The sequence below is a fragment of the Larimichthys crocea genome, chromosome XXII (genome assembly GCF_000972845.2).
Source record: "Larimichthys crocea isolate SSNF chromosome XXII, L_crocea_2.0, whole genome shotgun sequence".
NCBI classification, from domain to species: domain Eukaryota; kingdom Metazoa; phylum Chordata; class Actinopteri; family Sciaenidae; genus Larimichthys; species Larimichthys crocea.
This window is the reverse complement of record NC_040032.1, coordinates 3,371,626-3,398,194: the sequence shown is the minus strand read 5'-3', so window position 1 is coordinate 3,398,194 and position 26,569 is coordinate 3,371,626. Positions and strand designations below refer to the sequence as shown.

At 42.2% G+C, this 26,569-nt stretch overlaps 1 protein-coding gene across 1 annotated transcript; it reads right to left on the bottom strand.

The window, feature by feature from the left end:
* Positions 1–952: 952 nt before the first annotated feature.
* septin8a (septin 8a) lies at positions 953–26,523 on the bottom strand. Its single transcript, XM_027273928.1, is given in 9 exon segments — positions 953–1,055; positions 1,195–1,363; positions 7,251–7,347; positions 8,674–8,835; positions 13,766–13,878; positions 13,881–13,951; positions 17,085–17,280; positions 17,555–17,669; positions 25,889–26,523. Coding segments are annotated over 9 exon segments (1,038 nt in total). The 5' UTR covers positions 25,919–26,523; the 3' UTR covers positions 953–970.
* Between the last annotated feature and the right edge of the window lie 46 nt (positions 26,524–26,569).

Here is a 26,569-nt window from a genome sequence, read left to right as displayed (position 1 = left end):
AGGACGTGAGGCGGGCTGAATGACGTCTGGATGGTCAAACAAGCTGCCTGTAATGGCACCAGCCTGTCAATCACAGCGGCCAGGCTGTTAATTATGCATAACCTTTCTTAAGTCCTAAAGTCTTATTATAATCTGAACAGGGGAGTTTTATAAAAATTCAGACTCCGTACAGTTGTCATAAACATGTTTATTTTCTTCTGTTTAGTTTGGCTTTTGCAACATGGGGCCTTATGGAGATCGACTTGTCCTATAGCCTGCCTCAAGTGGTCATTTCAAGAACTGCAGTGTTTGGCACTTCCATGTAGGCTTTCCTTGCAGGTTTCAGCTTGGGGCTGACAGGTAGATACCCAGACTCATCTACGTCTCTTAATGAATGTATAATTATATTAATAAATGTGAAATGTAAAAACGGACACTCAAAGCAACAGCCCATGAAATTCTCACCTGCTCTCACCTGCTCTGCAGTTTCTTCTTTTAGCTCCTTTAGCCTATTTTGGATCATTGTTTGGTTTTTGTCTTTGAGGAGGTGTTGATTTTATGATGTGATTACCTGTATGCCCGTTCTGAAGGCTGCAGTTTAACCTGCTGTATGGTTATATTGTGTTAACTGATAGGTGGTCTCTGATGTTGTCCACTTCATTTATGCTTACTAATGTTTAAGCAACTCTCACTGGAGAAATGGACCGACAAGCAAAACAGGATATTTGTGTGTACTGAATGACAAAAGCAGTGTACTGCACTACGCATTGTCAGTACAGAATGATCTGCATGCACCAGACAGCACAGCCTCTTTAGTGTCTAATACCATAAAAAGTGCAAAGGCTGTTACAAATTCAGACCTCCTGTACAAAGTTCACGTCTTAAAAAAGTGGTCCTATAATCAAATATACTGCATCTATAACCATAACTTCACTTGAGACTGACCTCTCTCTCTTTTCTTTCAGCTCTGCTTCCGCCTTTTTACTTTATTTCACAAACATTTGGCGCATTTCTTCTTCGTGCGCTGAAGGTCCTCCAAGAATTCTTTCCTCTTAGCCTCGTAGGTCTCCTGTAGACTGGAGAAAAGAAAAGACGGGCCAGAGGAGAGAGCGAAAATACACAGGAAAAGATTAGGCATTGTGTCGAAACATAAGAGTCTCTCCCTGCCGTCGACACTTGAGTATCCCTGTGGTTTTGGATATTGTGTGCCTCTACCTGAAAGGTTGGCTGTCGGGATCTGTGTCTTTGAATCCCATCTCCTCTAGCTTACAGCGTCGGTATAGCTCGTAGTGGCGGGCATGGGTCTGCTCCCTCAGGTCCTCCATGTTGACCCGGATCAGCATCTCTCTGAGTTTTACAAAGTCGCAGTGACTCTCGTTCTCGACTGAAGGGAGGGAAAATGCACACAGAATTAGGCGTGATTACGGGGGGGGGGGTGACAGGTGGTCATCTTAGTTTTCTAATGCATGATAAACTCGACAAGTACTGTTGAGAATTCGGTTTTCATTGCGTTAATGAGCAAGCGCCAGAGCTCCGAGTCTTTGCTTCTTGCTATCATTCTGTGCCTAGCTGTCTTTTCAAAGTCAAAGTCAAAGTCAAAGTCAACTTTATTGTCAATGCTGCTATGTGTACAGGACATACAGAGCATCGAAATTGCGTTTCTCTCTTGTCTAAAACAGTATGGACACAAGTGTAGTAAAAGATCTAAAAAGAAAAGTATATAAAAAAAATATATATATAGAATAAAGATGTACAAATCTAAAAAATATATACAGCAAAAGACATTTGTGAGGCAATATGGTTGCTATAAATATGGTTATAGTTTACATTGTATATGTACAGTCACAATAAAAAAAAAAAAAATAAAAAAAAAAATTCAAATATTTGAACATTAGACTGTACACAGTGCAAATGGTGTGCAAATATTTATTTGAGTAAAGTGGCAGGTGCCATTGTTATAGGGGGGGTCAGCAGTGTCCAGAGTTTGTGGGGGCAGCGGGCGGAGGAGGAAGGGGGGGCAGTGCTGGGAGTGAGTTCAGCATCCTGATAGCCTGGTGCATGAAGCTGTCCTTCAGCCTGCTGGTTCTCGCCCGGAGGCTCCTCATTCTCCTCCCAGAAGGCAGGAGGCTGAAGAGTTGGTGATTGGGGTGGGTGGGGTCGCCCACAATGCTGAGAGCTTTGCGGGCCAGGCGTGTACTGTAAATGTCCTGGAGGGAGGGGAGGGGGGCACCAATGATCCTCTCAGCTGCTCTCACTATGCGCTGCAGGGTCTTCATGCAGGATGCAGTGCTGCTGCCGTACCACACAGTGATGCAGCTGGTCAGGATGCTCTCGGTGGTTCCACGGTAGAAGGTCTGTAGGATGGGGGCTGGAGCTTTGGCTCTTCTCAGCCTGCGGAGGAAATAGAGGCGCTGCTGAGCTTTCCTGGTCAGTGATGCGGTGTTGCTGCTCCAGGAGAGGTCCTCAGTGATGAGCACACCCAGGAACCTGGTGCTGCTCACTCTCTCCACTGCAGCTCCATTGATGGTTAGTGGGTGGGTTAACCGCTTCCAACTTATTTTGACACCCCACACCCCATCTGTCACCCTGTTACCCTTCCTTCCTCTCCATTACTCTCTCTAAAGCAGGAAATCATACCACATCTCTACAGGAATGTGAAGCAGTCTGCACAAAATACACTGGAAAATTACATTTGGCAATCCACTGATTTAAACCAAATCTATCACAGTTCGCCAACAAGCAGGAGTTGATAAACTGGAGTTATCATGTTGATTTTTTTCTTCACTTTCGCTTCATGACTGAGTGACTCATGGTTAAATGAATTCATAGTGAGGAAAGCGAAGGAGGTGTTTCCTGCCTGACAGACAGCAGTGGACGGAGGGGGATCTGCCACGAGCGTAATTTCCATTCTGCTGAAGCCTTTTTACTCATAGGTCACCTCATTTACTCCATCGCAACAATATGGGCTTGTTCTGGAAATTACAATGTCATTTTTTGGTATTGTTAGGTGAGAACTAAAGTCAATTTGGGAAGATGAAGCGCACAGGGTGTGCCAGAATGTCAGAATCAATCATTGGGTCGTTGACAATGGATAAAACAAGTGGGTAATAATATGGCAATACATATGGTGCCAATAGGCAGCCACAGGGATTCTTCAGGATTCACGTTAAATTTAAGACCACATGTCCATTTCACCTGTTGCATACCAGACAAAGTATGACGGAAAACCAGTCGGGAAAATAAGAAAGTCCATAGCAATGATTCCTAATTCACTGTTGTGCAATCCCACTACACAAGCTTATGTTTATAACGTCTTCCAACAGCCCGCAATCACATTTTATAACCGTTATGGAATTTTCTATCCTTAGGTTACACAAGGTCACGTGTGGGCCTTGAGGTCCTCGGCAGTATTAATTGTTTGGCTTTGACTGGGTGCCACCATATCTCAACACTGTGGTGGCCGGGGTCGAAGAGACCTATTGCTGCCTTCCTAGACATAATAGATTGCCGGTTAGGTTCCAATCTGCGTAAACAGACATCTGTGTCCCCAGATTAGAATGTGCTGACAATAACACCTCTATGGGTAAAGACATTCTCTTTGCCCAATTCTGGGGCGTGTAAGTATTTGTGGTGTTATCTTTGGGGTTTAAAGTTTATCCACCAGCACGAGTTTGGCAGAATGTGAGACCGACTCGAGCACTTCGGATGTACTTTGAGAGTGTCTCTAATTCTCCTTGATCAAGCGTCCGCCTGAACACTTTCTTCTTTCCTGACCTCACCATTGACCTTTGACTTCAGCAATTTCTCCACAACAATAACCAACATCCCAATGGCAGGCAAGAAGACTTTTTACCTTTTGAGGAAAGTGAATTTAATGTTCACACATCGCCTGTTCACACAATCTTTCCTGCTGGCCCTCTCTTCCCTTTCAAATAAAGTTTTTCCTTCTTAACATTAATTTTCCCTCCATTTAGAGACTTGATACTCAAGTCCATGTGGAAACTTGGAAAAGTGCTAATTATTTGATATGTACATCTCCTCCTCCGCCTCCTCCCCAAATGATTAAAATAACTGCAGTACAACCTGAAGCAGCTGAGGTCCGGTGTATAACCTCATACATCAACCAGCTAATTAGGGAAAAACTACAGTGACTCATTAGAATCGACGTGTTGTCAGAGATTAATGTGATCAACCTGTTAGCAAAGATTCTACAGCTCTGTGTGTGTGTGTGTGTGTGTGTGTGTGTGTGTGTGGTGGGCGAGGGCACGTGCAGAGTGAAGGCACATGGCCGTTCTGGGGGCTGACGCACATGCCATGGACCCCGGGTGGCAGTGGTGGAGAGCGAGATGTATGCTGCGTTTAAATACCACCACAAGCTGTGAGTTGTGAGGATTTAAAGACGACAGTAATTATATTGAAAAGCCAAATTAGCATGGTGTTTAGCTTCTCCTGGTGGAAAATGCTGGGGAAGCAGCCTGCGGCGCATGATAATGAACCGCGATGCAGCGTCTGAACATCCCGCTCAAAGAAATAAGACGTACATTCATTAGAATAGCAAAGAAAAGCAAAATAAAGTTTAAAAAGATGTGAAATGGTAGCCGCGATGCAGCTGTCTAAATCACTGACACTTATTTTCAGTGAAATTTGCTGGTTGGCCACACATCGTTAGTGAAAATTTACGAGTTAAAAACAGAAATGAGCTGTTCTCCGGGGCTGCATCCAGGCTACTGAAATTGCCCATTTGGCATCTAATGGTCTCTCTGTACTGGCTCCCCTGCTGAGGGCTGAATGAGGGCCAATCCTCTGACTGACTGCAGCGCCGAGCCCTCAAGATATCAGAGCACAGGGCTCTGCAGATACACACATAAACACCAGCATGAGTACAGACACATACAAATGCAGGGTAACAGAAGAGGCTACATATACAGCATAAATGAATGGAAATAGACAAATATTTTTACTCTTTACCATCTTTTTTTAATCATAACTGGCCAGCCCCGACCTAAAAGCATGCTGGAAAAAAACACTAACTGCATCTGAAACATCCATGTTACAAACACCCACTAGAATATGTGTGCACAGTTACACAAACACACATGTCACAGATGTCGGGAGAGATAACAGAGATCCTGAGGGAAGATCAACACAAACACACATATATGCACACACACACACACACACACACACACTGAGCGTTCAATTACTTATTTTATCAGTAGACAGTCCTCCCTCTGTCTTCCCTCAACTCAATGGAAATTTCCCATGCTTCTTCTAGAGGTTACCATAACCCATCTATATGACATCTGGCATCTACAAACTGTTTCCACACTGACACAGGCCTTCCTTTCAGACGGCCAAGAGTAGTAAAACACTGAGACTTTTGTCCCCCCCCTCTGCCCCTCTGCCCTCAGATACTGTGACAAAGTGTGTTGTATGGATGGTGAGCCATCAGTTTGAAAGCAGGCAGGACTAAAAGCTAAGTAGTTTGCTTGTGTTACATCTGTCAGTCTGGTTTCTTGTTGTAGAGATGGTTGACGAGATGACGAAGCAGAAAAAGACCCCACAGTGTAAAGATAGTCTTGTCTTTTACACCATCAGACCACCATTGTCTGTGCGGGTAGCATGACAACTTGTTTTTTTCATTAGAATCAAATATAGCTTTTCCTTTGACACTCATCTGTTCTTGGCATTCCACAATGAGGAACAGGAATACATCTTTTCTGGTGCCTGTAGAACTCAGAGTCCGAGTGGTGGTATTCTCACAGCACAACTCTGTGTGACGTTATTGAATTAAAATGTTTGCTCTAATTGACAAGGCATGGGGGAGCGAGCTGTGGGAAACAAAGATCCCAAGATGCCCGAAACTAGAAGTGATGTCTCCATGGACAATGCCCGCACGCAGACATTACAGGAATGTATGCACTCATGCATGCAAAAGACAGACATATAGCACCTTACACATCACAAGCTCGCAGAAAAGCACACTGGCAAATTTCCCAAAAACAATCTCCACCTACTCGCCCTTCATATCGCAGTGTCACTCTGCGTGAAGTCACACTCGCAGCTGTGGAGGGATGCTCCGCGTTAAGAGGGAGGGTATAAATAAACAGGCAAACTGTGGGATGCACTCTGTCACGAGCAGGAAAGCATCTTTCACAATAGACACTGATGGACGCCTCGCTGAGTTACATGATGTGCTAATGCTTATTATGTGCAGCAGCGTGTGGTATCCAAAAAGATCCTACACTGTGTTTTAGGATTTAAATTTGCATCTATAAGAAGTGTGAGGAAAATGAACCCAAAGATATATTAACATGATCAGAATGGGGTACTTCTGTGTAGAGTTAAGTCATTATTTACTGGTGCAGGTTGCTGCCAGAGCTTCTATTAGAGCTGCAACCAACAATTATTGAATCATCAATATTGGTTATTCAATCATATGATAGTATAATAGCTCTGCAAAAACAAGGTTATTTCATTTACTATCATGTATGACAAAGAAAATCTATATATGTATGACAACAATCAATCATTCTTACATTTAATGAGTCAAACCGAACAAAAGTTTGTCATTATGGCTTACTAAACAACTGAAATAATTAATTAATCATCAAAATAGTTTCACAGAGAACAGAGCGATGCTGCAGGGAGAGGGCGGAGAAAGACTGAACAATGCACTTCAAAAATGATACACCCTTGACCTCTTTCAGACACATTCACAATGCCATAAAATCATATGATGGCATAATAAAGACTGTATCACAGATCAGTGTCCCATGATAGAGCACTCCTCCCATATTTCCACATCTATCACTCCACCTTATTTTCCTATTTAATACCTGTAACCTAGCAACCTAACAACCAGCAAGCAGCTGGTGGATATACAACTTAAGCAGCATCCTCAGATTTACACGGGCCAAAAATGGATTCCGACTGTTTATCATGACAAAGGCCTTTCTGTTGCTTCATTAGAGCTTAAGGAAGTCGTAACCAGAGATCAGCAGTATTCTCAACAGTCACTACTGACAGCAGGAAATTAATGAGTAATTATTTTTCCATTTACTTTAGATAAATGGGCATACACTTCAGCCTTGATACTTATTGTCTACTATCACAGTCACAGCCATCATCACAGTTCATTCTGTGGCAGTCTAAAGGATTTAAACATCCACTGACCCCCTTCACATACTCATTGCTGTGTTTGCTTGAGAAACACAGATGCTCACCCCAGACACACGCTCTGATTAACTTGCTTATGAACGGATTCTTACCTTCCACGACACCCCAGGGGTACTGTCGGGCCCTCACAGTTTTGTTGCCCACTTTGACCTCTTCCACACTACCAACAACAGCAAATGGCAGATGAGCCTGCAAAGGGTGAAAAAAAAAAAGAGTTTAGAGTGTTCAAAGGATGTAATTGGAGAAAAAAGTGTTAAAAAATGTAATCGGAGCTACAACCAGGAGGGGAGTCCCTGCTTTGTCTGCTTCATGAGTTTTTCCTCGTACTTTACGGCACAGTAGCCATGTCACAAGTTACATTTTACTAGACACAAACATGGTATGTGCAAACAACACAACAAAAAAGGATAAAAGAAAATTAAGTGTTTAATTTGTGGCTGTCATCTCTCTTATCTTTCACAACCAGACCACACCAGAGAAGTGTAACCATACTGTCACACAAGCTCCAACCAGAGCTCTCTTTTAAGTTTAATATGCGGCTCGGTTGGAGGGCTGAAGGGCCTACTTTGTAGAAGTGATTAAACAACACACACGCGCAGACACTTTTTCTTGTCGCTTTCAAAGCTACTATGCCTCGTTAGGATTGACAGCGAGGCATCATGTGGAAAACATGCCCGATACGCAACCTCAAAAATTAGGCGGAGAGTTGAAACCAGCTGGCTGGTTGCAGCTCAGAGGAACAAGCTGGTGAGTGTGGGCGCTGATGTAACCAACTATGAATAGATGGGGATACTGTACAAGGACTGCGTCTCCAAGAACCAAACGCAGTCTTATTTATTCACAAGAGAATTTACTTTGTGCATTTGAAGACGTGTGATTATACATCATCTCCATCATAAAATCAGAAGTTTAAATACTAAACTTTGTTAAGAAAATTATTTGTATTGCTCAAGTATTTGTGCTTGCTACCTGAGCAAAAGTCACTAGCTTATGTTCAGTTATGTTGCTGTATGTAGATTCTTGCCAGTATTTTTATTTATTTTTTGGATGTGTCGCCATCGAGTTTATAAAGTCTTTCTAATTACAGAAAGAACTGAGGAATGTTGAACCGGTGCAATCAAACAGAACCAGTGACGTATACAGTTTGTCTGTACGGTATGTATAAGCACATGGCTGGAATCAGCTGGTATTTGCAAATATTTGCAGTGTCTTTCTCTGTATACATTCACAGATTTGTGGGAATTGGGAGTGTCTCTTCAGAGCGCGTTAAAAGCAATAAAACGGTGTCAACATATACTGCTGTTACCACACGAGCTGCTAAAGACATGATGCTACAAGTCAGCAGGCACACAGATGTCTTAAGAGCAACGCTATCTTTCAAACAAAACCATCTGGAATTTTCTTGTCTTCAGCACAACAGGCAGTTTGAGGGCATGTCATATAGTATATCAACATTGAATAATACAAAAAGGTAAAAAGACACAAAGACTTCTTGAGTGTTGCAGCTTGACTTACATTCATGGAGGCGTTGATCTCACTGACGGCTTCGTCGTCTGTTGGGAACTGATATATCTGCACCCCGTTGCTCACCAGCTCGCTCATGATCTTTATTTTGAACTTGTGGAGCTCGCTCTTGGAGATTGTGTCCGCTTTGGCGATGATGGGAATGATGTTGACCTGAAGAAAGGATAAGAAAAGGAGAGGGGCGGGGATTAAACAGTTATTAGATGAGCATGTCAAAAGGTGTGAATGAATTCATGTACTGAAAGTTGCTTTGTGTTAAAAGCATATACTTATTATGCAACGGTTTGATTTAAGCTTGTCTGACATGCATCTTCGTGACAGGACACAATGTACCTGTCAAACTTGAATATTATGAGAGTGAGTGCAAAGAGAATGAACACAATGTTTTCAATGAGTTTCAGATTAGAGCAATTAACTTCCCTTTGTCAGCAGGTCATTAACACACTAAAGACTTGATTAAAAACATAAACCACACTAAGCACATTCCTAACTATGGCTGAGGAATCATACAAGACCATACGCAGCTAAACTGTACGGTGAATATGCTCCCGACAGATACATAAAACAAACAGTGATTATGAAAACAAACTAGTCTCCGTCTCCAATCAGCAGCAGATGTGCAGAAATAAACACACAGTTTTCCTGCATTCCTCTGTACGGCTGCATCACCCAAATCACTAACTCGGAGGACGAGGAGGATCCCCACAGATTCACTCATCAATTCCATAATGTGCCTCAGAGCAAAAAGCCAGGGCTTGTTAGTAGTCAAAAACAGGCTCATCATACTTTATTGGGTCATTAATTTACAGCAGGGCAGTCCCTTATTTAACTAATCAAGTTCATTAATCGCCATCCAGCGCTGACAAGAGCCCTGTGTGGCAGCAGATGGGAGTGTCTTGTCATGGTCAGTGAGGAGGGAGGGGGGCAGTGATATTTGTTCACTTCCCACAGCCGGGTTTTCCCAGCTGGTCAAAGAGTATTCCCAAATAGTTCTCAGTGTTTGTTCTCAACAACTAGGAGCACCAGATGGTAAGCAGTGACCACATTAAAGCAGACGTAAGCAGATGTAAAACAATCATTTTTAAAATGTGTTGATGTTTCTGTCACTTTTTATTTTAATCTTACACACATCAAATATCTGCATATGAATGTAGGGAGAGTTTCAAGGGATATAAGAACCAACATTCTAAGCCTTTGTAATTTCCAAAAATTTTGAGTATTAATAGATCCCATTATTATTCTTTGTCAAACTTCGGTTTGAGGTATGACTAGCTTCTCAGCTCGAAATTTTTAAAGTGAAAGTTCCCATAATTTTTGGCCTTTGGGGGGATGTTAACAGGAAGTATAATTATGCTACAACTTGAGCTCCCTGTTTTAAGACTATATTTGGTAATATTTTGGCAAACTGGTAGAATTAAAAGTATGCCAAATTGAAAATAAGATTGCAATATACCATGGGTGTGCAGACAACCACCACTGGACTGAACTGATACTACAGAAAGCTTCAAAACGTGATGATACTCAGACAAGTTCTGTAGTTATAAAGCAGATTTCTTATTGAATTTCTACATGGATTTATGGACGTTTATTCACAGCCTCAGAGACGGAGAGAGGCGGAGACTAAAAGTACGTGCATCATGTCTGTGTGTTTAGTTTTGACTGAGTTATGATTCAGAGAAAAACACAAATGTCGTAAAAAAGCTTATTTTACTAAATACTAATTACTAACTTGTTTTTAGAACACCCACATGTCTCTGGCTCTTCTACCTCGTATTTCCTCCTTAAGTTTAAGCATGAATTAGAGTCGTCGTACACATTTGACTCAGAAGAGAGCCAACTGTGAGGCATTTTAAAGGTAAGTAGGAAATATCGATCTTTGTCCAATGACCTCTACATCCTAATATTAGATAATTAACTGGTTAATGATTTCCTCCTATTGAAGAAAAACATCTCCATTTATAAACACCTCCTTCACGCCCTTATCTCTCTTCCTGCCCTCATCTACCACGAACCACACTCATTCTGGTGAGCCTTCAACCGTCCTTTGTAAGGACGGGTGATTGGGACAAGAAAAACACCATTGTCTGGCCTTGAAAGCAAACTCCACACACTGAGGGGAAAGTTGTTTCTGGCTGGCTTCCCTGGTCTTCCTGTGACAGGGCGATCTGGCGGACAGGATAGCTATGCTCATTTATCTTTAGTTTCCAGATAAAAGTAAACAGTTACACAGAAATGCTCCCCTTGACGTGGACACAACTTGTGATGCCTCTCATGGCGATGAAATGGTAACCACAATGCAACAGTGTTCGGACTTGAATCATCACTTGTACATTTATTTTAGAGCTGGACTGAATTTTGTACTTTTAAGTTTTGGATTGTTGGAATATTAAGTCACTTTTGGGTCTGTGAACATGTGAAGGGCTTTTTTTCAGTACCAAAGAGTATATAACTTTATTGAAAAATAAGCAGTGTGATGACTCAGCAATAAAAATTTGAATGTGTGACTTGGTCAGGCTCTTGTTTAGGCTTGTAGGCACTTTCTGTGGTAAACCTGTAGCCGTTTGGAGAATTTATAAAAATAAAACTGCATCATGTGCAAAAGCAGATAGTATGTGGTGAGAAGCTGCTGCAATTATTTCCTGCTACACATTTATTCTATCTAGAAAGAGACCACTGCATAAACAACCCCCATGAAGCCTGTAAAACAAAACAGTGTCACATGCACACCATGGTCACTCAACACTGGCTTGCTTTCAGATAAAACAGTGGTCATATTTCACATAGTAGAAAGATTGCTGGGAAGGAGCCACTGAGGTCGGAGTGGTGTTCACCGTGGCCACCCACTGTTGCACTCAAGATGCTGTAAATCATTCTGAATAGAAGCACTAACATTGCTGTTATTTTACACTTTCTGTCAGTGTGCAATAGAAAAAGAGGCCTGTGAGTACGCAGAGTGCCACAAGAAGGAGAGTTTGGTTCATATAAATGGATTTAGGTGAGGTAAGCTGCTTTGCTTTCACTCATGTTAAAAAGGGGATAGTGTAGCAGGTAAGCTGCTACACAACAGCAAATGCATTTAGCTCGTGTTAACCACTTTGCTGTGGTTTATATCCCCGAAAAGAGATAAGATATTTAGCTCAGGTAAGCTTTCATGTCTTGCTCAAAGCTGGGGGTACAGAGAGTTGGCTGTGTATGCCGTGGTGGTTTGGACGTATCAGGAGACAGTTGGCAAACGTGGGCTGCCAGGTTTTGATCACTCTGTTGGCTGGTAAAGACAGCACAGAGGCTCAGTGGTGAGCAGTGTCGCCTCACAGCAAGAAAGGTGCTGAATTTGGATCTTGGTCCTTTCTGTGTGAAGTCATCTCAGTTGTTTGTTGGTTTCCTCTCAGGACATACCAGTAATTTAACTTCCTCATAGAAAGAAATAAGAAAAACAGAAGTACCCCTGTCAAAGCTCTTCACCATGACTTTGGAAATAGAGTTGGTCCGGAGCAAAAGAGGTTAGCACAATTACAATATTACAAAATCTGGTTGAAATTCACAGTGCAATAAATAACAATGGCAAAAGTCCTCAAATCTAATAACTGACCTTTGACAGTGACTGCAATATCCAATCATTGTTTTGAATAATGTCAGAAGGTTTGGCAGAGATGCACAGTCAAGCGTTGATAGCTGGCAGAGGTAAACCAGCAGGTTTTGGTCACAAGCTGACCATCTGCTTTGTTCTGGATCCATTATCGTTGCATCACCAGACACAAGCAGGGCTAAATCTGCCCACTTTGTCATTCCTACAGCAGTGCTATCACTATCATATGTATACGTCGCAGAGGGGTCACAGCGTTGCACCAAAAACGTCAGTGAACTTGGAGGTGTCATTACAGGATGTAAACAAGTTCATACACATCCCTAAAATCATCCAAGCTATCTCGGTTTACAAGCTCATAGCTATTCAGGTCGTGAGTATAATCCTCCTCGCCCTCAGGTCAAACAATCACAAAGAGTTGAAGACACAAATCTTCATTTATTACATGTGCTCTGAAATGTTTTGAGGTTCCTTTCAGAAATTCCACACTCCCCACACTTTTTAACCCAAAACCACTGAATGGTTTCAGCTGTGTTTATCACTGAGCAGCGTTCAAAAAAACATTTGATCAAAATGCAAACAGGTTGAATTTATTTAAATGTGTTTGGGATCAAGCAGAAGAAAAGCGAGCTATGGAAATTCAACCTTCAATAGAAACATTCAAGGAAAACCTCAGCACTTACCATGTATCACCAAAGACTGCTCTAAAATTAAAACATAAATAGTCCAATCTTAAATACAACGCAGCTTCACTTGCCCTCCCTGACTCTATCCTTCCCCACTAGAACTCATCGACCTCTCCCTTCTTTCATGCTCCATGTCCTGGTGTGATTAGATTTTTCAGTGATTTTTTCTTTACTGAGCTACATCCATCAGATGTATGGCAAAACACAGATCCACAGGCCAATAATCTGCATAGGAATACTCGCACAAAAGCAATGAAAAAAAAAAAACACAAATCAATGTGGTTATGGACGTGACTATTGACTAGTGTACGGCTAATCAGTAAACAAGCTTTTCTAGATAATAGATGGCAATCAGAAAATGGGTTAGATGTCCATCGTGGTAAATCAAACATTTTTTTATGCAATATGTTGGTTTTTAGGAGTTAGATCACTCATGTCATGCAGGTCTTTCCAAAAACTGGGCTGTTAAAGTCTGAAACCTAAACCTTTTCCGCTGTAACAGCCAAATAGTTTCACTCCAAAGAATGCCATCTGAAGTTTCCCTGAAATGCCATACGATGAAATGGAAGCGTCCACAGCAACATTTTCTTTTAGCTTTATTCTTTGAGGACACTGAGTCCACACCCCAGCGAAAAAGATCAGGGATCTCCACATCTCCGCGAAATGCACACCACTCACGGTGAAAGGGAGCCCGGATGGGATTACAGCAACACTGAGTTATTCACAGACAATGGGAAAGGACCAGGAGTGTGTGCTTTTTGTGCAAAAAGACAAGACCACAGGAGATATGTATATATGTGGTGTTTGTGTGTACCTTGCTGTCCAGCTTTTTCATAGTAACGAGGTCCAGGGACTTGAGGGAGTGTCCTGTTGGTGCGATGAAATAGAGGCAGATGTGGATCCTGGTGTCGTGGTAATTAAACAGAAACGTTTGATCTTCAGCTCTTCCTGAAGATAGTTTTCAAACTGAGTGTCGATGTAGTCAACGATGGGCTTGTAACTGTGGAGACAGCCGAAAAGAAACTGTAAGGACTTATGTCTGTGGGCAAAGGCATAAATATTTGTCTTCTTATTCATACATTGGTAATGAATAAAAAAGGAAATATGGACTTGTCCCTGGGGAAATGAACCGAGACAGTTATGTTTTCAGTAACTCTGTGATCTGATCTTACGCCAAGATCTCAGCTTAGAGCTGTACAGCTGAGTCCTGCATGAAACTTGTGCTCGGCTTCTGAGAGTCTGGTTGAAACGAAACACAGAGGTTGTCCTCTCTTGCAGAGCTGTAATAGCCTCTGCAGCCTACAGTGTCACCAGTAAATCAAAGAAATGAGGAATGTTTGGTATGAATGCATCAAAGTTTTGCAGCATTTGCTCATGAACCAACAAGACCAAAAAGGTATGTCAAATTTAAGTTTTGTTGGCTGTCATACCACAACACAAAAAGATTTAGACACTACTATTGAAGATTCACTTTACAGAGATGTACCTGAACTGCTGCTGGAAAACATTATCCACCAGTCCAAATGAGGTCTGGCAAAGTCAGGTCATGAGACAGTTTGAAGATAATTTATGCCACATTCTCAGTAAGCTTGTTTGGAGGAGTTTCTTTGAGTCTGCATCTTAAACTCATCTAGTCCAGTTTGGAAGAGACAAGAACAAGAAACTGCATCACAGGGGCCTGAAAGTCTCTTTCAAGTGAGATTGTGGTTCATTAGTCACCACAGATACAAGTCTCACAGTCATAACCCCAGCTCTCATGACACCGCTTGGGATTTTCAGACTGCATATCTCTGCTGTTGGGATTATTTGGTTGTGATAATCTGTGTTTGAGACATTTGTTTGCATTCCACACTTCCACACAGCCTCGCCTCTGAGTTATGCTTCAAAACTGACACATTGGCAACCTCTGTGGATGTGAAGTGAAGCTAACGCAGAAGTGCCAAAAACAGTGCAGTTCCTCGAATGTCCACTTGGGGCTGGCTACAGAACAAGTCAGTCTCCATAAGGCCCCAAATTCAAATGTCCAACCTCACAGCAGAAATAATCATGTTTACAGCCTGGTACAAAAAAGAGTTTTGGTCTCTATAGCCAATTTCCCCGTTCATGACAACTGTACTGAGCCTGAGTTTTAACAGAACTCACCTATTCAAATTATAGAAAGGCTATAGAAGGCTTAAAGTTATGCATAATTAACAGCATTTGATTGACAAGTGGGTGTCTTTACAGATGGTATGTCTGAACACCCAGGCTTCATTCAGCCCGCCTCAGGTCCACAGACAATCCATGTCTGCCCATTTTTAGATTTGCTGGGAGGAAGGCAAGGCTGCCAAGATGATGATGGCCAGAGCTGGAAATTTCAGAAATTTGAGGAGAATCTTTCCATCTGACAGATATTTCTTTGTTCTGAGTTCATCTTGTGTTCCTGGCTTGATGGGAGTTTGTTTTGATGATATATTTCACATACATCCCTGCTAATTACTTAAATTAACAGCCTATACTATATTGGTAATCTTTTAAAATTATCAACAGCAAGTCTTTCACATTCTATTTTGCAGCTCAGAGTTAGACATAAGTAAAACATAAAAAAAAAAAAATCTATTCTATATCCTCAGCTAGTAACATGTTTATGGTCATCTGTCCTCTCCCTTCACATCCATTTCAATCTCTCTGTGGAATGCTCCCACTCTGACCTTTTGAAGCTCTCTTACTGCGTTTACAGCCTGCTGCAGGGCCTGTCCTTCAGCATGTTGGTTTATACAGTTTACAGAGAAAGCTGCTACCAAAGGGCGTGAGAGTGCTGCTTGCTGGCTAGGCCACAACAAGAAAAAAAAAGAATAAACTTTCCTCTTTATTTGCTGTCCCTCATATTATTTCCACCCTACAGAGAGAACTAAAATGTGCAGGAAAACTGGACTGATATTAGTTTGTCTGTTTCTCTCATTTGTATCCCTCGGCAACATTGACCTAATTTGGGCCGTTGTCATTGCAAATAGAAAGGAGGGTTTGGATAAGGATTGACAGGAAAATCTGCAACAGTCTGGAGTCAAATGGAAAACACTTTTGAAGCATGTGTTTCACGCATGTGCTCCAAGTACCAGATGATGAATTTGACTCACAGGACAGTCAGTACTGTTCATCAGAACATATCAAAAGGGTCCTGAAGCAGTAAACGGCACCGTTGGTGAGATTTATCACAGTCTGTGTTGTCTAAATGGACTGTATGGTTTTGGTGATTAGCAGGTTAAGAAACATCAACAGAGTATGGCTTAAAACTGGATCAAATTTGGTTGAGAAGTGTTACTTATATCCATTGTTTTACAAGCTTTTCAATAAAATATTGTTCTTTCACTGTACTTCATCTGAGCGCTGCAGGTACTTTTCAGATTAGGATCTGGTCTAATTGGGCCTCCCGGTTATTTTTCAGATGTCTAGAAGTTGTTAGCAGTTCCACCAACGAGACATTTCCCCTTTAAGCTTCCCACATGGTTTCATTTAAATAACTGTTCAAAGCTGAAAGAGGTAAAAAAACAACAACAACAAAAAAAAACATATATTTCACAAAAAAAGAGAAAAGATTAGAGAAAAGGTCCAAATCATCTCACAGCCCGTCGGCTGGGAACCAGCGGACTACACTGTTATAACGTGAAAGAGTAAAGCTACAAATACCTCGATCTGCAACAAAAGTAAAAGTGCTGCTTACACATTGCTGCATAAATACTAACAATCTAACTGTCTTATTTTACAGTGTAATATACATGACTCAGTGGCCTTATTTGGCACCCAGAATGTGACTTTTGATTTGAATTGCATAAGAAAAACTATACTTGATATCTCCTTTGATACCACTGCAAAAATAAAACGGGGCTGCACATCCTGTACACAGTGGCTGCAGAAGTCATAGAACAGATACGACCACCTGTTGCCAGTTTTCCCACAGACATGACAGCTTGCATCATCCTGTTTCTAATTTATTATTAGTAATTCTATTTTTCCCCCTCACACACACCTAGCTAAACCTCTGTCTCTTACCACCACACGCATGCGCACGCACACACACACACGTTGAGTTTCATTATGACCACCTAATCATGTCAGTCTCTTAACATCATGGATTATCATTTCTCCATCCTCACCTGTCCTCTTTGTTAATCTGATCTCCAAAGCCTACGGTGTCGACAATCGTCAGTTTGAGGTGGACGCCGCTCTCCTGCAGGTCGTATGTTCGCGGCCGCAGATATACGCCGTTCTGATAATGGCTCGCCTCTTCGTTCTCAAACATGGTGTTGAAGAGCGTGTTCATTAACGTCGACTTGCCGATACCAGTCTCCCCTGTGGACAGTGAGGAAGCGGAGAGAGACGAGACAGAGAGAGGGAGTTATGTTACTCGCGTCACCACATCAGCTTCCAGACATGAGGCAATCCTTTCATGTCAGGAATAACAACAGACGGTTTTGTTGTAGGTAAACATGTTTGGGGGAATATAAATCAAGTGAAGATGGAGGGGGGGAACTGTTCAGTAGTTACGGAATGGCATTTCCGTGACGGGCTAATTGCAAACAAAACTGAACACAGCGTGGCACGCACGGCGTCGCTCTGTACTCACCTACACAGAGGATGTTGAAGCAAAATCCCTGTGTGACCGATTTTCTGACCAGTTGGTTGGGGAGGCTGTCGAATCCAACATGTCCGCCCAAACTGAGGTTACGCTTCTCTTCATTCTGAGGGATGCAAACAGAAACAAAACAAAACATTAGAAGCCTGGTTGCAATGTGAGGAAAACACACACATGGGGAAGACATTAGTCAGAGGGAGGAAGAGCCAGTTGCTGAAGCCTTCACATTCCTATGCAAATGTACATCAAAGACTGTCCGTACATTCTGCAGAACCCTTTTTGCCTTTCATTAGGAGTTAGGTAATCAGGACCTGCAGTGAGGATGAGCTTCAAGAATAATCCTTCACGAGCACAAGGAACTCAAGACGTTTTCAAACAGAGAAAAAGAAGCCACCAGAGAAATGAACTCATGCAGGGATTTAATATGGAGTATGGAAAGATAAAATATCCTCTGTCACATCTAAAGTTGTAAATTTGGCAGTTCTCTGGAATAATTCAGAAGAACATAAACATATTAAAGCTTCTACTTTCTATTCACAACAGCGTGAGTACATGATGATAAAACCATTTATCTTAATCTGTCCCCCATAAAATCATATTTTCCAATACAGTCAAACTGGGTGCAACAAGCCACACCACCCAAACCTGCTCTCCAATCACCACGGCTACAGTAAATGATTGTTTTGACTGTGCAAAACCACTCTGTAATCGATGTGCATTTAGGAGAGAGCATCCTGGAACTAAAAGGCACAAAGATTACCGATACAGACAGACAAAACTATTGGGTTGTAAGCGTTTTCACCTTTGATCCCTTCTTATCTAACCCATCTTGTCTGATGGACAGACAGACAGTGAGAGAAGAGAGCTGTAGGAGGAGGAGGGGGGAAACAGACAGCACCTTGAGATGAATGGGGCCACCCGAGCCCGTCTGGCTCAGCCACGAAGGACTGCATACTTGAAGGCTGATGTCACTGAACACAAGGCAGTCTGAGAGCAGAGCAGAGCGGAGCTCAGCCCTAAAAAAACCTGAGTGAACTGCACGATAAAGGATGAGCACAGTGTGTGTGTTTAAATATGAGGGTGGGTGGAAAAAAAGAGAGAAATAGGGTTTAATGTATCAAGAAACGCCACTGAATCTGACATTAGCTGAGCTGCAGCGCATTACATTAACACCCGTGTTCGAGGAAAAAATTAATTCACTACAAGCGGTGATAATATCCGATTTTTAACTACTGTGGTTTCCTTATGGAACTATAGTGCGTTACTCATAAATTCAAGAATAAAGTTCCATAAGTTTGACCTCAGAACAAAAAGTCAGGAGCCCATATGAACATTGCAACAACATTTGCTTGCTGTCATCAGTTCCCAGAGTAATTTCAACTTAACGTTATCTGAAGATAATGTGAGGCTTCAGCAGTTTTTTGTCCAAAAATTCCCTCCCCAAAGCTCGGGAAAGGAAACACTGTCCGGGGAAACACAAAGGGGAATTTTGTCCTAAAAAGACTGTACGTTTGGAACGTACCCACTTGATTTGACTCACTCAGACTGCTAAAGCTTCATATTAACTTCAGATAAACTGTGGAATGTATTTTTACACAGAGCGAGGACTGTGGATTTGGTCTCCCATCAGTTTTATTGGAAGCGTGTTAGGAGGAATGGCCAGTATGAACAAGAGGAATGATCACAGCCAGCAAAATCTGGTTGAATGTTCATGTGAGCACCTGGCTATTGTTTAAGAAAAATGCGAGCCTATCCTTTAAGTGAGGTTGTGTGCATGACAGAAAACTGTCATCACAATGAGGAAGGCGGTGTTTCAAAAGGTCTAGACGTTTATTTGGGAGGGTTGCACTTCCAATTGTTGTTCCTTTTGAGTCTGAATTCTATCATTGTAAGTCGCTGTGAACAAAAGTATCTGCCAGCTGAACGCATTGTTTGTGGTACTTAGTAGCAGGTTTACAGTGATGAGGAAGAGGAAGCCGGCTTTTTTTTTTTGGTAATCACTGTAACACACAACTCTGTTGCTGAATGGAGCTTGTGGAGATATTGCAGGGGGAGGGGTAACGCTGGTATCGGGACTCTCTGGATTTGAAGTATGAGAAGTTGACGATTTTTTACTAGCCTTCATTTATCTGGGGACAGATAGCGCTCATGTTCCATCAACACCACAGCGTCACATGTGGTAAACTGCACGCAGTTGGTTATTAGGCGCTTTGCTCAAGGGCACCTTGACAACATTTTTTTTGTGTGAGTGGGGAATGTTTTTGTCTTGAACCACAAGTTTGGAAATTTAAACTTACTCAAACACACGCTTACTTGTGGAAACTCACTAAGCCTAGTCAGTGCATATCTGGGCAGCAGAGAAGTGAAGTAAAGTAAAGGAGCGGACTCCTAAACCTTGTTTCTGTGGAGATGGCTCTAAACTTACCTAACCGCATTGGTGAAACTCTCAAATTGAGAAGAATAACAAAGATCATGACACAGGAGATAATTCTAGGTTGACCTCCTAAGCTGAACCAGACAAGCCGCCAGTACTGCATAATGTGTGTGTGAATCATAGGAGGAAGATGGGTCCGTGTGACTGAGGGCTGCGAAAAGAGCACGCAGACCTGACCAACAGTGTTATCTTAAAAGGATCAGACAGAGGAGAAGTGCAGACGTGGACACAAACGCTCTGCTCTGTGACTGACTGGATGTGTGAGTGTGGACTGGACTCAGCTGTGAAAGAATCCTTCACTGAAGTAAAAGCAGCAACAATGTAAAAATACTACAGTACATGTACTGTAAAAGTCCTGTGTCCATGTTACTTAAGTTAATAGTTTAACAGACCTATTCACAGTGTAAAAATAAACATTACCAATATCGCTAAAAATGAACTTCTCTGATGGTGCTACATGAAATATCTATTAATATAGCCTGCTGTAATTATTCATTCTGTCCGTTCTGGCTCTAAAGAAGCTTCAGCAGTTTTTAGTACTATAATCATGAAGCTGAGTGAGGACACACTGTCCAGTCTATCTATCTATCTATCTATCTATCTATCTATCTATCTATCTATCTATCTATCTATCTATCTATCTATCTATCACACTGACTAGCTTAGCTTGCATGTATGTATTTATGTAGTATGTGAGAGCCACAGTCATCTGAAAACATGTCCTTTTTTGGTCATTTCCTTGTTTGTACTTTAGATAAATGATTACATAGTTCAATGTAAAAAATGTAGCTCTTCTCCAAACAAACTGGACTACATGGACAATACATCACAAAGCTAAAAAAATAAAATAAAATAAAATAAAAAGATCATCAAGTTTCTAAAAAAATGTATTGACAACATAAGCTGCTGTCACTGAGGAAGTATAACCAGCAACGTGAGCCATAAGTCAAACTCTGAGGCATCGGTCTGTTAAGCTCGTCCAGAGAGGAGAGGAGAAGAGAAGAGAAGAGAAGAGAAGAGAAGAGAAGAGAAGAGAAGCAGTGTTAAGTATGATAGGAATGACAAGCTTCTGGTTAACTGTCCCAGGGTGAGGAGACATCGCAGTTCACAGGCCACCGTATCATTCAGGCCAAGCACGGATAAATGGCTGCACACAGGGGCCCCAGGTGGCTCCAAGTGAAATGAGGCACAAACCGTATACGCTGGTTCACAATGTGTGTTTTTTTTTCTGTCAGCTACTGGCCTTTTTCAGAGAAGATGTTTTGAAATGTCTTAATAGGAAAAACCACAAGTCCACCCAAAGCACACGGGTCTGTTCAGTCAATGGCTACAGTACTTTCATTGGAGATTCAAATTTCCATTACATTTCTTTCTTCATTATGATTATTTAGTCTATGAATGACAGAAAGGGTGAAAAATGCTAGTTTTGCTTAATCAAGAGGTTCAACAATCTGAACTGGAGTTTCCATACTCTGACACAATCACAACAACTGTAACCCCTAAACCCAGGAGGCAGAATATTGCTAAACAATTCAGTGAGTTATGCTGTGAACTACTTTTATTAGCCTAGATTTGTTGACATTTTTGCAAATTGGTCTTAAAAAAGAAGCCAGTATTCTTACTGATTAGCACTTCCCTGTTTACGATGAAATAATACAACAACTCCTAGATTGCTTCGATACTGAGAACAAAAACACGTGTGATGATCCTCAGGCTACCTTCGGAGATAAGGAGCAGCCTTTTCTATGATTCCTACATAGACTGAAGGATGTTTATTCGTGTTGGTCATAATGATACCCTGAGGAGGTCCAAGTCATGCTGAATCGAGAAAATATGTGTACCATGTTTGTGTGTTATGTCTCCAAAAAGAAGTGGTTCAAGTGTGTTATTTGCCTCCATCGGCTGTGTGACAGCCACCGCTGCAGCTCCAACTGCTGTCCGCGGTGATAAGCGAGCCAAATCAATGGGCTTACACAGCAACAACTAACGTCCCATTTTCAGAACAGCAGCATGGGACTGTCCCTTTCGCCTCACAGCTTGAAAACCTCCAGTTTCAGCACCAGTCCAGTCTTTAAAGTGCAACTCTACACGACACGCGGAAGCATTTTAAACAACAAAAATGAGTGAGTACCCTGGCAGCAGGCAAGGAAGACATCAGCTGGGACAAAGGTGACGCACATCCATCCTGACATAAACGGAGGGCAAAACCAAGATCTGGTTTCAGCAGCCGTCACACCACAGAAACATTTTTGGTCAACAGTCCTAATGTGACCTTAAATTCTCTCTAACTGCAGACAACCCCTCCTCTCCTCTCCTCTCGGCCTCCATTCCCACCTGACTCGTGTTTGCAGCTCGCGTCTGTCTGAGTGAGCGTCCACCTGACAGACAGCAGCAACCTGACAGACTGAGAGAAACACACACACACACACACACACACACACACACACACACGGGAAAGGCCGTCAAAGCGGCTTCAAATATTTACAATAACTTGAGGTGCACTTTGTGTGTAGAACTGGCCTCCCTTAAATGTCTTGTTTTCACATTAAATTTTAAAAAGAGGTCAGATAAACTGTGAGCTGGTATTCCAGATTTTTATAATGGTGTTTCCCCCCCTTTGATCACTTCACTGGGCATTTTCCACTTCCGACATGTATTATTTATATTCATTGTTTTTCAGACATATATACTCTACACAGCCTGAGACAGGATTGAAAGAATTCAAAATAAATACGCTTTCTGAAGCTGCATTGTTGTAATTTGGACTTGTGAGGCTGGACACATTTCCAGGGACGTCCTAGTGGTTTGAGGACAAAAGGGGCATCACAGTTATGGCATGAACTGCCTGAGAATCTCAGACAGTCAGAGAGATGTTGTTGCATTATTGCATAACCACACCTACAGATCGCTGCTATAGCCGCTTGCCTGCTGCTACTTGTGCTAGCAGCGATGTTGTAATGGTAAACAGGTTGGCAGCTGTAATTTGGATGATACAGTACATGTGTGTCACCAGGAATCCACAAGAGAGAGATTAAAAACGTGTTTTTGTGCGTGCCCTCTCTAGTCTGCGCAACAACTGTATGGTCTCTGCGCCCAGCCTCATCTAGGTCCGACAGGAAAGACAAAAAAAAAAAAAAATAGACAGATGCAAGAGGAGACAGGAACCATTTTATCGAGGCAGATGTAGAGCTCACTCATCTTTACGGGGCTTTTCAAAAATACAGTTTCCACTTTACTTCCACGAAATGTCTTGATCCTACAGTTGCATCGCCCAAAATCTTTGTGTTTGTTTGGATTAGAGGTAGACTAAAACCTGTCTGGATCAGGTGAGCTGCTGATGTCAAAGCTTTCACACATTTGCAAAGTCTGATAAAAAAATAAATAAAAAAGCATTCTTGTTTCAAGATCTAGACTAGTTATGCACGTTACTGAATGTCGGTGGTAAAGACAACATCAAGGACACACAGTTGATTTAATCACAGACTGCTCTCTGTAAAAAAATGTGGATTCCAGTGGAGGGAATGTTCGGTGAGTAAAGATCTTCAATGAGCAAAAACCTGACTTGATTTGAGCGTTCACATGCACGCCTCGTGCAGAAGAATGTGACTCCATTCAGCGTTTTTTGTTCACATTGTGATACAAACACATCGGCATCCCGCGTGAGGCACTTTGAGCTGCAGAGACAAACTTTCAGCTGAACGCTGTGTGCTACAACAATCAAACGTTCCTTCCTTCTTTCAAACAGGAAAAACACTGATGGCATTTACAACGGAAAAACAAACATTACACACTCAAACTCTTCATTCAGCTTTTGCCAACATTAGAGTATCGCAAACTCAGCTCAAAACCAATCTTTGAGTAATCCTTTATTTAATTCGTATCCTATGGATATTGACTCATCATCACAGAGGCCGCAGCTCATCTGTTGTTATTCATCTGCAGCACAGGATTTGACAAGCTCGCCTCCAGGCTGTTCTGTACGTTCTATATACAGCCAGCATCACAGATGACACACAACGGTCAGCGTACTCGATCTGCAATCTGACCTGGGCGACATGCAGCTCGACAACAGAAAAGGGTTTGACAGAAGAAGGTGTTTTTAGTGCTACAACGAACAAATATAGACTGAAAATCTGTAAGTGGAGCACATATGTAGATAATGTATTTAAGTCAACATCAGCCTGCACAAACAAGCAAAGCTGTGGCTTTAAACACACACACACACGACTTGTCACATAATTCCTCATTCCTCGCCTGTTGCCTTTAAGCACTTCATGAAGCTATTTTCATGTTATGCATGCAGGCCCCCACGGGAGAGACTATACACTTCAGGGTCAGTAAGCGATGTGCATGTACAGTATGTTATGGCATTTCATTACATAAACACTTAAATGAACTACACCCTTTTTTATATACATTACACACTGCACAATCGATGATTTAAAACAACAGATGGCTGCATTGATCGCCTCATGTGACTGCCCTAGAACATGAGATTGACACAGGCCGGCAATGCAACCGACCACACATCCCTATCAATAGCACATAATTAACAGCGTGCCCTTTGCACAAACTGCCAGGCGAGCGTGTCAGTTTGTTCAATACGCTCTCACTTAGTTCCCAAAGTTGGACAGGAAGTCAGGCAACTGTGTTACTGCTGTCACTCCTCTGGCCTGTTTCACTGCAATCTCAGCATTTGGCTCATTAATCGATTCTCTGATTTTGTATTCTGAAAGAGACATTTTACAAATTGCAATAGTCTGCAATATGGTGTGAAACCTGCAACCCGTCCTCCTGGACACTGTCCTAACTTTAAGAAATGCCAAGTGTGCAATATCCTATGTATCCTCTTTCTTTTTTGGGGGGATCCCCTCATTTTCTTTGCAGACATGTGTTGCACCAGTAAGGGTAAGGAGTGGCCCCTGGAGTGTGTTCTTTAATCTCTTCATCCCTGCAACTCAGTGCTGCTTACTGTCCAATTCAAAACGGCGAGAATCTCTCCGAGCATCTGCCAAAAAGTTAATCACCCCATTCAAATCCCCTCCTGTGCATTTCGTTTCGTCACCGTGATATCAGTTTTTCAATGATATGCATGCATTTTTGTGTGTGTGTGAATTCTTTAGAGCTGACTGTGTTTATTGGCATTCTCTTAAACCTGTGATGCATCACACCTGAATGACAGGGCTCGTCAAGTATGAAAATAATGCAGGATACATTCCACTCTCATCTGATAGTACACCTAACCACTGACAAAAACACCACAATACGAGTCAAGAGGCTGAAACACAAGTTTAATTTTGCCCTCCTGAAAGGGAAGTTGTAACCACACTGTTAGCACTCTAGTTACTGCTATCTTGTAGATGCACAACTGAACTGCAAAGTAATGCAAGTGTGTCTGTGGTGCACACACACCTCATTTAACTACTACTGCATTAGTATTCAGAAACACTGTGATATTAAACAGTGCTCTTCCTGAGTGTTGTCACTTCTATGGACGTCAACAGTGAATGGTGCCACACGTTAACACCCATACGGTCTGCAACGCATCCATGGGTAACGTTAGAAATGTTAATACGGAGAAAAAATAATAATAAACGTTGTGAGTCACGACGTTAAAATAAGTCCACAACGGCAGAGGCATCTTTATTTTGTCTTAACTGAAAAAACAAACCCAGTCACCATCACAGAAAACACGGCTGAAGCCCACATTACAAGGCTTCAAAAGCGGGGGAGGCTTTAGCTTCATACCCAGCTAACCACACACACACACACATACACACACTTTTACTAATCACAAGCAAGTATTCCCGCGGCTGCACTTGCAACGTTTTCAGTTTCCAAAGGGTAGAAAAGAAGGAGAAAAACAAGGACAGCCGTGGCTTTTTACTCACCGAAAATACGTCAACGTCCCTGGCAGCCATGGTGCGGAATGTATGGTGTGTTGTTGGTGTGCTGGGCAGACTGAGCAGAGGCGAAAGGGAGCAGCCCTCGTCTCTCCGTACTAGCCTGCTAAACTACCGAGCCGCGCCGCTGACAGAGATAGGAAGAGAGGAGCACAGCCCGGAGAGCAGCTAGTAGCTGGGCAGGGAGGATAGCTAGCTAGGCGACAAGAGCATTCACTTCCACGTCGCCTCCGCTTCGCTCAGACGGGCTAAATGCTTTCTGTTATCCGTTTAGCGTTTAGCTGGAAGCCTACGAGAGTTAAAAAGAACTTGTTTGGTTTAGCTCAACTGTGTAGCACATTGTAGCGGAAAGTTAAGTCACCAAATAGCGCTGATATAAGCTTGTGTAGTAATGCGGATGTGATAAATCTAATGAAAACTCACACTCTTTTTAATTCGCTCAGGTTTTCATGAATTACCAAGAGTGCTCGTCAAATAAATGTTAATATATTTTTCAAATTAAATCAGTTTTAAGTCACCTTGACGCGTTTCCAGGCGGTGTCAACGGTGTCAACGGTCAACGGTTGCTACGTACGTCAGAGCGGGCTGCGTACCATTTCGACGCTCGCATTGCATCTTCGCGCGGGACACATACGTTCCAATATGGCCACTTCACAGACGCTCCCATTC